Genomic DNA, 14,153 nt, shown 5'->3' with positions numbered 1-14,153 from the left:
ATACATTTGCACCGAATCCACTATTTTGGATTCGGCTGAAGCCCCGAATCCTTCATGGAGGATTCGGACAAATACCAAACCCTAATTTGCATATGCAAATTAGGGGTGGGAAGGGGAAACAATTTTTTACTTCCTTGTTTTGTGTCAAAAAGTCATGCGATGTCCCCCGCCCCTAATTTGCATATGCAAATTAGAATTCAGTTTGGCCGGACAGAAGGATTCGCCCGAATCCTGCTGAAAAAGGCCGAATCCTGCCCGAATCCTGGATTCAGTGCATCCCTGCTTTCAATGAATAGCCAGAACATTGTCAAATTTGTTATTTTTTGAATAGTTTGTTTTAGATTGGTGCATTGGAACAAACAATCGCTATAAGAACGTTTGTTGTAGAAGACTAATATCGGTGTGTCTATGGTCAGATTAAGACGGATCCTGGGGATACGTTATATCATTCAAGGAATAAGGGTGGTGCCCTCTTATGCGCACAATTAAATCTGAATGCAACATGAATTGTCATTCATAGAGCATTTATTTATAAATATATATAATTTGTAGTACTGTATATGTCTCAGATATTGTGCTATGAATCTAAGTAGCAAAATAAACAAGTTACGTATTCCAGGCATTACATCCCTAGTCTTGAGAACCTTTGCTTTCGTGTGCCCACATTGAACGGTGTCTGAAATCATTAGTCTATGACTGCTGACAAAGTGAGTGGTCCCCAGAGTGTCTCGGACAGCCCTCTGCTAAAATGAACACTTCAATATACAACTCAGCGCCAAAACCAATAAAGCCCTGCCTATTGGAAACACTTGCCAGCATGCTATTTCGGTTATGTTGAAAAGGTACCATCCAGAAAACTGTAAACAGCTACTGTATTTAAAATAAGATAGTCAATAGATTTTAGGGATGCACCAAATCCAGGATTACGTTCGGGATTCGGAAAGGATTCGGCCTTTTTCAGAAGGATTCGGCTGAATCCTTTTGCCCAGCTGAACTGAATCCTAATTTGCATATGCAAATTGGGGCAGGGAGGGAAATTGCACAACTTTTTGTCACAAAACAAGGAAGTAAAGAGTTTTTTCCCCTTCCCACCCCTAATTTGCATATGCAAATTAGGATACGGATTCGGTTCGGTATTCGGCCAAATCTTTCGCTGGGATCGGCCGAATCCGAAATAGTGGATACGGTGCATCCCTACTAGTTTTATAGCAAAGCAAGTAGCTTAAAGGACCAGTAACATAAATTTGTTTTAAAAAAAAATTAGTTTCTACTTAACGAAAAAAAAAAAACACCAAGGCAGTTTTAAATTTCAATTCTTTATTTTAGAAATTACTTACCGATTCTCTGTTGTGCTCCTCTTCAGAAATGGCGACAGGGCGATGATCCATCGTGCAGCGCTCGGTTTCTCCTCCCTAGCTATCTCCTATAGAAGGCAGGGAGGAAAAAATCGAAAAATCCTCGCCCTGTCGCCGTTTCTGAAGAGGAGCGCAAGCAGAGAATCAGTACCGTATATACTCGAGTATAAGCCGACCCGAGTATAAGCCGAGGTACCTAATTTTACCTAGGAAAACTGGGAAACTGTATTGACTCGAGTATAAGCCTATACTATATACTTGCTATATAAGTGAAACAGAAAGTTATCAAAGATCGGTGCGCTCAGGATTGAAAAAGCTAATTGCCAGTACCTAAAACGAAATATAGTGTAGCTTGCTTCTTTCCAGGGGTTAATGAAAAATCGGAAATGTATTAAACACAAACATATATATTCAGAAATAAGTATAGGAGTCATTCTTTTAAAAGCTCACATATACTTCCCCCTTCAACACAGCTCACCATTTCTGACTGCTTTATAGTCTTCTGTGTTGTGTCCCAGCATAGCTCTCTACTTTGTCTCGTTTCCAGCCCTCTCCTTCTGCAGCATGGGTCAGGTACTTCCACAGCAGAGCTCACTTCTGCCTGCACAGTCACCTTTTTCAGCCCCTCCTTCTCCAGTCTCACTGTTCAGAGATGGCCACTTTTGCCTGCAGGGTCACGTTTTCCTTTCACACAGCACAGCTACCCGCCCACTTCTCCTTCTAACCGGATCTCAGGACAGGCATGCAGGGAGGATTTTGAAGTTTGAGGAGCCTTAAATCATGGGGGTAAGGGCTTTTTGACCTAAAAACCTAGCGTTTTGGTAGGGGCAAGCCTTAAAGAACAAATGACATGCTGACTCGAGTATAAGCCGAGGTAGACTTTTTCAGCACATTTTGAGTGCTGAAAAACTCGGCTTATACTCGAGTATATACGGTAAGTCATTTCTTAATAAAGACTTTAGGAATTGAAAGTTAAAATTGCCTTAGTGGTTTTTTTTTCCGTTAAGTAGAAAGAATTTTTTTTTTTTTAAATTGTATTACTGGTCTTTTAAGCTTCACGATAACCAATACGATTTACTTCAAGGTATTTACATTTAGATTTTTCCCATGTCCCTGCAATAAAAAATAAAATGAATGTAATTTATTGAGAGCAATACCAATACAGTAAATAACTGATAATACAGCTGAGGACTGTTTCTTCATCAAATCCAATTTTGCACTGTAACTGTGTTGTTACAAGTTGTTAGGCACCCCACAGTGAGCCCACCTTGCTTCATTTTACCCTGGGCTCTGCTAATCTTCTTCTTCAAAAAAGCACAGCCTTATTCCAGTTGTCCAAGGGTCTCCTGTTGGAATGGGGCAAGTGTATGTACAGTACAGAATTACTTTTCTAGACTTATTTACATGTCTGTGCATGTAGCCTACTAGAATTAAGAGGAGGGCATCTGGGAGGATATAGTTGTCAGCAAACTGGCAAGAGGGACTAAAAACTTGATTCTACCTGCTTTCTTCGTTAAAGGCATTTGAGGTACACAGAGGAGAGTAAATGAGTGATATGCAACGTACCCGAGATTGAGGTGTTTGAGCTTCTGAAGGCTACTGATCTGGGTTGGCAGCTCTTCAATCTGATTGTTGAAAAAGTTGAGCACTTCTAAATTTTTTAAATCGGCAATGTTTGCGGGAACAACTAAAATAACACAATAAAAGAAAAATAAATAATGAACACAACACAAAAATGTTTCTTCTGATAGCAGTATTGCAACAGTTAATTGGCAGTAGGGATGTACCGAATCCAGGATTCGGTTCGGGATTCGGGCCAGGATTCGGGCTTTTTCAGTAGGATTCGGCCGAATCCTCCTGCCCGGCCGAACCGAATCCTAATTTGCATATGCAAATTAGGGGCAGGGAGGGAAATTGCGTGACTTTTTGTCAGAAAACAAGGAAGTAAAAAATGTTTTCCCATTCCCACCCCTAATTTGCATATGCAAATTAGGGGTCGGATTTGGTTCGGTATTCGGCCGAATCCTTCGTGAAGGATTCGGGGGTTCGGCCGAATACAAAAAAGTGGATTCGGTGCATCCCTAATTGGCAGGGAGAGAATTTGCAGAAATGGGGGAGAATGAAAGGGGAACTTGAAAGGACCTGGTCCTGCATTGTTTTTAAAATACAGGACCAGCAGTGCACTGTGAAAGAAAATAATTGCTTTCAACAGCAAATATATTTACATGTAACTTTAAAGCCAATGAGTATTTTTACATGGGTTGTTCACCTTTGAATTAACTTTAAGTATGATGTAGAGAGTGATATTCTGAGACAATTTGCATTCTGGTTTTCATTTTTTATTATTTATGATTTTTTGAGATATTTTGCTTTTTTATTCAGCAGCTCTCCAGTTTGCAATGTTATCAATCCAGTTGCTAGGCTCCAAATTCCCCTAGCAACCATGCACTGATCTGAATAAGAGTCTGGAATATGAATAGGAGAGGTCTGAATAGAAAGAGTAATAAAAAGTAGCAATATAATAATATATATAATCTATAGGAAACTTTTGGGTTGGGCTTTTCAACGGCAGTGGGGGCAAGTGAGCTCGGGGTCTAATCCTTCTTCTTTCTATACAACCTCTTACAATCTTCCTTCCTTTCTAAGGGACCGACGGTTTGTGGCTTTTTAGGGTTACCTAGCCTCTTAAACAACACTTAGGGCAAGTTAATTACCAAGGCCACAGCCCCGGTTACCCTGTCCTGCCTTATCTTTGTGGTGTCCCAGGCTTTAGAAAAAATCAGGCAGTTACTTTATGGGACAACTCCACCATCTATTTTTTCTATTTTCTATAATCTAATTTTATGGATTGTGACTTCAATTACTAACCCACTACCTAAAGCTGGTCATTTTTTCTATATATTTTTAATTGATTTAATAATCTAATTTATTGCACAGCACTTTACTTAAATCCATGAATTTATCTATGTATGGATGAATTTATAGGAGCACTAGCACTTTAATAATTTATTACAATTTTCTATGAATTATTGTCAGTAAACAAGTGTAATAATTCACGTTGCAGTATTTTAAGCCAATTTTAGAAGCATAACAATTGGTGGGGTTTCTTTTTCTTTTCTAAAAAAAAAGTAGCAATAACAATACATTTGTAGCCTTACAGAGCATTTGTTTTTAGATGGGGTCAGTGACTGCTATTTGAAAGATGGAAAGCACAAGAAAATAATTAAAAAAACTATAAAAATAAATAAATAATGAAGAACAATTGAAAAGTTGCTTAAAATTAGCCATACTAAAAGTTAACTGAAAGGTGAACCACCCCTTTAATGAATGTTTATTTAAAACTTCCTTAGAATTACATTTTGTTTCATAGAGGCGGTTGTTCACCCGTCAAACACATTTTTAAGTTCACATATTTTCAGATTGCTCACCATAAACAAAGACTTTTTTTCAATTGCTTTGCATCTTTTATTTTTAAGTGTTTTCCCAAAATTTACTTTTAAAGTTGAATGTTCCTGGTGTTTCAGTCTGGCAGCTCAGTGATCCAGGAGCATCGGAACGGTTACCATTTGCTACATTTAGTTGCTACAATTAGTTGATACATTTCTCAGCAGAATCTGTGGAATATTAGCAACTATTGTATCAATTCTAACAGCTGCTTTTAAAGAACAAGGAAAGGATGTAAGGTCATTATTCATAAAGTTGTAGAGCTCCCCCACCTGTACCTGATCGCCAAGTTTGTTTTGCAAAATTACACTCATATCTCCTGTAGTGCCCTTTGCAGGTAAGCGCTATTAGCCCTCCGTTGCGGCTGCCATTTTAGTTGAAGTGACATAAGTAACAATCTGTGACCGATCGACTCACAAGAGAACTCTCTAATAAGAACTTGCCAATTGGTGCATTTGCTGCATATAAATTGGCACGTCACCATAGCAACCATCATAGGCTGCTACGATTGGTGCACTCTGAATGAAGGCTGTGCTTTGCAGGGGTAAGTGTGCCTTCTCCTAGTTATGCGCATGCGTTGCCTATTGAGGGAATGTTCTGTGCATGACCAACAGTCTTGGTCTTGTAAAAAGTGCAATGGATCCTGGGAAGTTTTTACACCTTCGTCTACATCGTAGCACTTGCAATAAAAAAGAGCTTCCTTTAGAGAGGAAAGAAAAGAACTAACGGCAACACTATAGGCATGGCCGTTGATAGACTTTTTCCTAGCCTTTCCTTGTCCTTTAATGAAACTCATGGGGGTAAATTCACCAAGATTCGTAGTTGCGCCAGGCGCAACTTCGCCGTGCTTCGCCAGGCGTAGTTTCGCCAGCGCTCCGCAAATTCACTAAAATCCGAAGTTGCGCACAGGGGTAGCGTAAGGTTGCGAAGTTGCGCTAGCATTGATTCGCTAAGTGAAGCGAAGTTACGCTAGCGAAGGTTAATTTGCATACGGCGCCAAATTCAAATTTCAATGGAGGAATACGTATCAGCACTACAAATGCCTCGAAAACCTTCAAAACATCAAATAAAAATTTTATTTTGCCCTACACATGTGCCCACTGTATAGTTAAGGTGCCATGAGTCAGGAAATGTAGGGGGGAAGGAGGGGAGCCCTAAAAATTTTTTTGATCTTTTTCAGCCTATCACCCATAATGTAGAAAACACGCCAGAGTTTTTTGGGACTTGGAAAAAATTTTGACTTTTTTGAAGCAATCCCTATCTACTCTATTGCGCTTCGCCTGGTCTGAGGTGGCGAAGGAAGTCTAGAGTAAAAGGTAGCGTTCAGTACACTGCGCGCATTAGTGAATTTGCGTAGTTACGTCCGTAGCGAAAAAAATTCGCCAGGCGTAAGGGTGCGAAGTAACACTAGCGAATCTACACCAGCGTTCGTTAGTGAATTTGCGAAGTAACGAAAATGCCCAACGCTAGGGAATTGACGCTAGCGTTCGGCGCTTCGGCGCTTAGTGAATTTGCCCCCTGGATTCTGCTCAGCAGGGCAAATGAACAAATATATCAATTTAGAACAGTTAAAGAGTCGGTGACCCCCCCTCCCAGAGCTGCTTTACAAGGTGAAAGATGAAGCTTTACACTTCAATATTAGAAAAACGGTCACAAATAGAAGATAGAAAGTCATTGGAAAAAGTATTTATTTCTGGTGAACAATCCAAAACCTATTAAACTGAAATTGAAGGTGAACCTCCCCTTTTAAGCGTTTAAACTATAGTTTTATAAATACAGTAACAAGTGATAAAGAATAAATAAGCAAAAATACTTTACTTTTACATATGACTTATTTCTACATATTCCTATGTATAAAATCATACATAACCCCAACCAAAGCAAAACCCTCTCATATAAGCACACTATTATTACCGGAGTGCATAAAACTAGGATCAATAGGTCTAAAAGGCTACATGAGATTAGCAACAGATCAATGGTTAGTTATTATCTGACAATATTAAAAAGCTGCCTAACAGCACAGTTTAAATAGAGCTGGGCAGATGAATGATTCCTTTGGCCTTCAGGGATTTGAATGCAGTGTGAAAGCACAGCTTTAACTGCTGCAGCTGAAAAATAAATACAATAAAATGGCCGTAAGAGGAACATGTTACTGCTGTGATAGCCAACCTGAATTATAAAAAGTGGTGCGAACAGTGGCGTAACTAGAGAAGAAAAATAAAAACATTGGAGAGGCCCAGCGCACAAAAATCTTTGTGGGGTTTGGAGCAACTCCCGGCCACAACCCAACCCACCCATACAGCAATTTAAAGGAGAAAAGCAGGGAGGGGTAATTTTTATGCTAAGTATAGAGGAAGCTGAGGCTCCACATTCAGGGACCCCTACACTACAAGGTTCCAATTTGACACCACTATAAAGCTCTGTGTGGGAGATCACAGGACACATACCAATTCAACTGCTGCACCACCTTCGGCTTAAGGTGGGCAATATCGATCGATATCCATCTTGAGGTGGGCGATATCGGTAGAGACATTTTTGTGGAAGCTTCCAATAAGAATTGCTGTAGTAGTGCAAATAGGCCTCAGACATCCAAACCCTTTGTATAATACCAACATTTCCTTAATTAGCTGTCAGCTTGTTCAGGGCCCTATAAGGGATCTCTGTTCCACAGAGTGGGAGTCTCTTGCTTTGACCACTATTGAAGACCATTTTCCGCTTTTTCCTGATCAAAAGAAAAGCTTTTTTTGCTGCTTCCACCAGTCTCTTGGCCTACTATCTGACCACTGGACAACCTGACTACACCTTCCGTCCGAGTACTTCTACCATTTCTTATCTTTCTCCTTAATACTGGATTCAGGGGTCATTGTTTACTGCCCATACTTGCCAGGTGGTAACCCAATGCTTAGGGCTCAATGTAGGCAAATACGCTGTGCTATGAGTTAAACATAGGCTATGAAAAGATTGGGGTTCGTTATATGGAGCATGACCTTGTGATGATGTGGTGTTATAGGAAATCGTACCTCTACAGGCACAATAGCAGAATAAAAAAGTGATTGGGATGACAAGACTACACGAGATGAAAGTCAAGGGGATTTATTACCTTCCCCCCTACTTGATACGCTTACTTAAAGGAACAGGAAGACCAAAAATTAAAAAGATACTGTCATGGGAAAACATGTTTTTTTCAAAACGCATCAGTTAATAGTGCTGCTCCAGCAGAATTCTGCACTGAAATCCATTTCTCAAAACAGATTTTTTGTATTCAATTTTGAAATCTGACATGGGGCTAGACACATTGTCAGTTTCCCAGCTGCCCCAGTCATGTGACTTGTGCCTGCACTTTAGGATGGAACTACTTTCTGGCAGGCTGTTATTTCTCATACTTAATGTAACTGAATGTGTTTCAGTGGGACTTGGCTTTTACTATTGATTGTTGTTTTTAGATCTACCAGGGAGCTGTTATTTGGTGTTAGGGAGCTGCTATCTGGTTACCTTCCCATTGTTTTTTTGTTAGGCTGCTGGGGGGAGGGAGGGGGTGATATCACTCCAACTTGCAGTACAGCAGTAAAGAGTGACTAAAGTTTATCAGAGCACAAGTCACATGACTGGGGCAGCTGGGAAACTGACAATATGTCTAGCCCCATGTCAGATTTCAAAATTGAATATAAAAAATATGTTTGTTCTTTTGAGAAATGTATTTCAGTGCAGAATTCTGCTGGAGCAGCACTATTAACTGTTGCGTTTTGAAAAAAACATGTTTTCCCATGACAGTATCCCTTTAAATAAAAATAAAATTCAGTGTTGCCTTGCACTGGTAAAACTGTTGTGTTTGCTTCAGAAAAACTACTACTGTTTATATAAATAATCTGCTGTGTAGCAACGGGGGGTTTATTTATTGTTTACATGGTTTTCTAGTAGACTTAAAGCATGAAGATCCAAATTACAGAAAGATCTGTTATCCAGAAAACCCCAGGTCCTGAGCATTCTGGATAACAGGTCCCATACCTGCAGCTATAAGTTAGTGTTTTTAAACTGTATATCTTGTGATACCACTGCTCTGATTTGCACTGCAGACAAAGCACAAAAAATATTTCAGCAGAAAAAATATTTATTTGTAACCTCTTTGTTCAGGATCGCCAATTTGTTATAGAGTGTGTCCCCTTTAAACAAGAGCTAATAAAACAAATCTACCACAGACCTTTGTGTTCGTACACAAGCCCCTCTCCTGTGCAATCAAATTTCATGTGAAGTGTAATAAACATGGAAAGAGAATGTGATTTATATACTCTATGAAGTTGTGTATGCAAGAGAATAGCAGCCAACATTATTAAATGGAGGACATAAAGCAGCAGTAAACAAACACTAAATCAGCCTGCAATGTAAAATACTTCCTAATATCTTAAACACTACATTTGCAGTATGAAAAAAATAATAAAATATCTAGATTGCATCCGCCTCTCCTAAAAATATGGACAAATGACCATTCTAACATTATTTGGTTAGAAAAACAATTATCTTTAGTGATTTGAGTATTTTTCTTTGGAGGCAGACACTTACAGTATATCAGATGCTCTGCAACAAAATTTATAAAAAAAAATTTTGTTTAAAAAAAAAAAGGCATTTTTCAGCAAGGAGAGGTATCCTAGCAAGGAGAAATCAAACTGACAGTAAGTTCAGCTGCAGAGCAATTAAAAGTAAAATGTTGAAACTCACTTGGCTTGTGCATGTCACCCACATATAAATATAACTCCATACATTAGAAAATAAATTAATAATCTATATTATATCAAATGTAGAATTTTTTTTCCAATGATTATTTTCTAACCATAATATAACACATTTGCCAGACGCCTTGTCACTTTCTTATTAGGAAGATATACAACATAGAGAAGAATTTGTTTCAAACTCAAATTGGAAAAAAAAAAAAATGGCAGAAAAGTTCTAATACTTTCTGATTGCATAAATACTCATAGGAAGCAATGGCCAAAACATGACCTGTGTTACAAGTACTGGTATGGGACCTTTCGGATAAAAGATATTTCCTTAAAGAAAAAGTAACATCAAAAAATGAAAGTGTATCAAAGTAATGACAATATAATGTAGTTGCCCAGCACTGGTAAAAGTTCTGTGTTTGCTTCAGATAATTGACTATAGTTTATATAAACAAGGTTCCTTGTTCACTATGGGGCACATTTACTTAGGGTCGAATATCGAGGGTTATTTAATAATATATCGAAGTCGAAGGATTTACCGCATTTCCTACGATCGATCAATCGAAGGAAAAATCGGATTTTAATCCATCGATCTAACGATTTTCCTTCGATCAGAAAATTGTTAGGAAGCCTATGGGGACCTTCCCCATAGGCTAACATTGCACCTCGGTAGGTTTTAGTTGGCGAAGTAGGGGGTCGAACTTTTTTTAAAGAGACAGTACTTCGACTATCGAATGGTCGAATAGTCGAACGATTTTTAGTTCGAATCGTTCGATTCAAAATCATAGTCGAAGGTCGAAGTAGCCAATTCGATGGTCGAATTAGCCAAAAATAACATTCGAAATTCGATGTTTTTTTTTATTCTATTCCTTCACTCGAGCTTAGTAAATGTGCCACCACGTGTTCAATGAATAGGACTTGTGCTTAAAGGAGAATTCAACCCGTGACATAAAAAACCCTACCCTGCACAGACCCCCTCCTCCCCCCCAGCCTACCTGGTACCCAGGGCAAATGCCCCAAACTTTTTGCTTACCCCTCGGTGCAGATTCCGTCCTCAGGAGTTCACAGCTGGCATCTTCTTTTCTTTGTTAAACTTCAGAAGCAGACCGTAGTTTTCAGCACATGCGCAGTTGGAGTAATATTCCAGTCCCACCTAAAACCTGTCGTGAACTCCCAAGGACAGAATCTGCACCGAGGGGTAAGTAAAAAGTTAGGGGAATTTGCCCCGGGTACCAGGAAGGCTGGGGGGGAGGAGGGAGGGGGGGAGGGTTTTTTTATGTTACGGGTTGAATTCTCCTTTAATAAACTTTCTGCCTATTATTTTAATTGACAACTTTTGGTCAAAACTCACAAATTCGAATTTTAAACCAGCAACTCGAATTTGAATTCAAATGCGAGATTTATCACATCTTGACCCTGGAAACAGCTCTAATTCGAATATTCGCCACCTAAAACCTGTCGAGTTCATGTAGAAGTAAATGGAAAAGGTGCCTTGAACTATTTGAAGATGTTAATTGCCTTCCTGACATTCAAGTGTTTTTTTCAGAGGAAAACTTGATTAGAATTTGATTCACATTCAATTTGAATTTTCGGGTTTTTCGTATTCGAGCAAATGTTAGACGTTCAAGTTTTTTCTTAAATTACCTCCGATTCATGTTGAATACATCTGAATTTATTACTAGGGATGCACTGAATCCAGGATTCGGTCCATGATTCGGCCTTTTTCAGCAGGATTAGTATTCGGCTGAATCCTAATTTGCATATGCAAATTAGGGCCAGGGGGAAATTGCGTGACTTTTTGTCACAAAACAAGGAAGTAAAAAATGTTTCCGCATATGCAAATTCGGATTCGCTTCGGTTTTCAGACGAATCTTTTGCGAAGGATTCGGGGGTTCTGGAAAATCCAAAATAGTGGATTCGGTTTACCCCCATTTATTACAATAAAAAAAATTCACATAACTTCAAATTCCACCTTTGATAAATCTGCCCTTAGGTGTGGCTCAACCATATCCAGAGCTCTGCATTACACCACCCTGTATGAGAGAGGCACAAAAAAAGCCATCACTCAAAAGTAACCAAAGCATTTCTGGGTTGACCCAGCTTGCGACAGAGAGTCATCGAAAAACAAACTGGAATGTGAATGGGTCAAAATAATTCCTGAGCCCACTAATAAATAAAAAGCCTAAATCTACTCCTCGTCTTCCAGTTTTTGTTTATTGGTTTTTTTTTTGTTTGTTGGTGGGGAGGTGATGATATCAAACTTTGTAGTACAACAACCTAATATTGAACACAGCTTACTTAAACTGATTATGTTTGCCTTTCAATTTTATTATTTTCTTTCATTATATAACTGTTCTTTCTGAGCTATAAAAGGATTTTATTAGAGTGGCTTTCTAGAGAGAGTTATAGTAAACGCATCTCTGTATACGGCCGGTGCCTTGGGTGCATTCAAACTTGCAAACACGCTGATATAAAGCATTTACATAAACTTGCTTATTTACACGAGCGCTTCTCTTTTTATGGACTTCTTTCAGCCGGTCGACTACATTATACAACATACTAGACTCGTGCGCCAACACTGATCTCTACTGGAAGAAAGAGGAAATGAAAAGCAAATGAATTCGGCTGAGCGGCACAATTAGAGGCACATTTACCAAAGGTCGAATTTAGAATTCATGATGAATTTTTTTAACTATAATAAATTTGAATATTCTCGAAATTCGATCGGGAGGTTATTTAATAAAAAATCAGATATCTAAAACTCGAACGAATATTACCGACCTGAAAACTCGAATCAAGTTTTTTCTCCGAAAAAAAAACTTCACTGTCGGGAAGCCTAGTAACATGTTCAAATTGGTCCCTGGACCTCTCCCACTGACTTATACATGAACGCGGCAAGTTTTAGGTGGCGAAGTCGGATTCAAATTTTTGAAGGGCTACGGTTTTATAAATCTCGAAATTCGAATTAAAATTCTAATCGAGTTTGGATTCTTCACAATTCAAATTTGAGAGTTTTGACCCTAAAAATGTTTTTTGAAAAATATAATTTTCAATTCGACCCATTCTGTCCCTAACAATTCCACACGAACAGACAGTGGTTCAGTGGGGCTGGGGACATAAAAATGGGCTAATTCAGAGATCTGATTCTCTAAGCAGCTTCCACAACTTTATTTAAGATTTATTATTTAAGTCTTGACAGATTCAGGGGAATTTCACACATTTTGCTTCAGATGCAAAGAGTGTTGGGCAAATACCACTAAAAAAATTTAAAATTAATTTTTCTCCAGAATCAAAAACATTTTACAAGTATGAGACCTGTTATCCAGCATGCTCAGGACTAGGAGTTTTCTGGATAAGGGATAATTCCTTAATTTGGATGTCCACATTTTGTAATTGTACTAAAAAAGGAATTTACATTTTAATTGAACTAGGGATACACCGACTCCACTATTTTGGATTCGGCCAAATAATTTCCGACAGATTCGGCCAAATACCGAACCGAATTTGCATATGCAAATTAGAGGTAGGAATGGGAAAACATTTTCCACTTTCTTGTTTTGTGACAAAAAGTCAAGCGATTTCCCTCCCTGCCCCTAATTTGCATATGCAAATTAGGATTCGGTTTGCCCGACTCCGAATCCTGCTGAAAAAGACAGAATCCTGGCTGTATTCGGTGCATCCCTAAATAAAACCTAATAGGATTGTTTTCCCTTCAATAAAGATCGATTATATCCAAGTTCGGATCAAGTACAAGGTACTGTTTAATTATTACAGAGAAAAACAAAATCATTTAATAAAAAAAAAAAAAGAATTATTTATTAAAATGGAGAGATGGCATTCCCATAATTTAGAGCTTTCTGGATAATTAATCCCATACCTGTACCAATTTTGTGCATTTATGAACATTTGTCTTACTTTTTTCCTTCAGAGTGTTCTCTAACTATGAGAAGGTGAAAGTCATTAAAGTCAATTCACATTGAGGGAAAATTATCACAGCCTACACTTTCCTTTCACTGACATGTTGGGGGAATGTGCCAGAAAGCACAGGGGATCCAACACTCTACTGTCTCACTTTAAGAGATACTGACATCAGAAAATAACCATTTTTATTATCTATCATGACATTGTCTTTAAATGCTATTTATAATTTTGCCATAAAAGTATTTGCCTGAGGATTTTAAATTACTTTTCTTACTACCCTGTTCCTCTATGAGGGGGCTGCCATTTTTGTACAGCAGGAGTCCTTTAGCATTAGAAACTCTGACAGATTAAGAAGGGACCGTCAGGTTGGCAAAACAGTCAGGTTTAGAAATGCCATATTACTTACTTACAAAAGCAGAACTATCAGCGAAAAACGATCAACATGACCTATAGGTAACTTTTAATGTAGATTAATATTTTGAAAAGAAAATTTTTAGTGTCAGTATCACTTTAAGAGCACCTGATTTGATCTATAAATACATAATGATCATCCATTACAACAATATAGGGTAAGTATACTGACTAGTTACCAAAAATGGCTTTTATTTTACAGTTTATAGTGTAGCATTACAGTGTAAGTGGATGGGAGGCTAACATAAAGGTACAAATTGGAGAAGGAAAAAGTGCACAAGGTAAGGCATAGTCAGTAGGGACAGGACTA

At 38.4% G+C, this 14,153-nt stretch overlaps 1 protein-coding gene across 2 annotated transcripts in view; it reads right to left on the bottom strand.

The window, feature by feature from the left end:
* The window catches only part of rsu1.S (Ras suppressor protein 1 S homeolog), an 81,642-nt gene that overhangs the window by 60,102 nt on the left and 7,387 nt on the right, over positions 1-14,153 (bottom strand). For both annotated transcript variants that reach the window (XM_018269132.2, XM_018269134.2), the window contains exon 4: positions 2,922-3,042. In XM_018269132.2, coding sequence (XP_018124621.1) covers positions 2,922-3,042 — 121 coding nt within the window. The remainder of the gene's footprint in view (positions 1-2,921; positions 3,043-14,153) is intronic.

This window comes from Xenopus laevis, chromosome 6S (assembly GCF_017654675.1).
Source record: "Xenopus laevis strain J_2021 chromosome 6S, Xenopus_laevis_v10.1, whole genome shotgun sequence".
In the NCBI taxonomy this organism is placed as follows: Eukaryota; Metazoa; Chordata; class Amphibia; order Anura; family Pipidae; genus Xenopus; species Xenopus laevis.
This window is presented reverse-complemented; position numbering and strand designations above follow the sequence as displayed.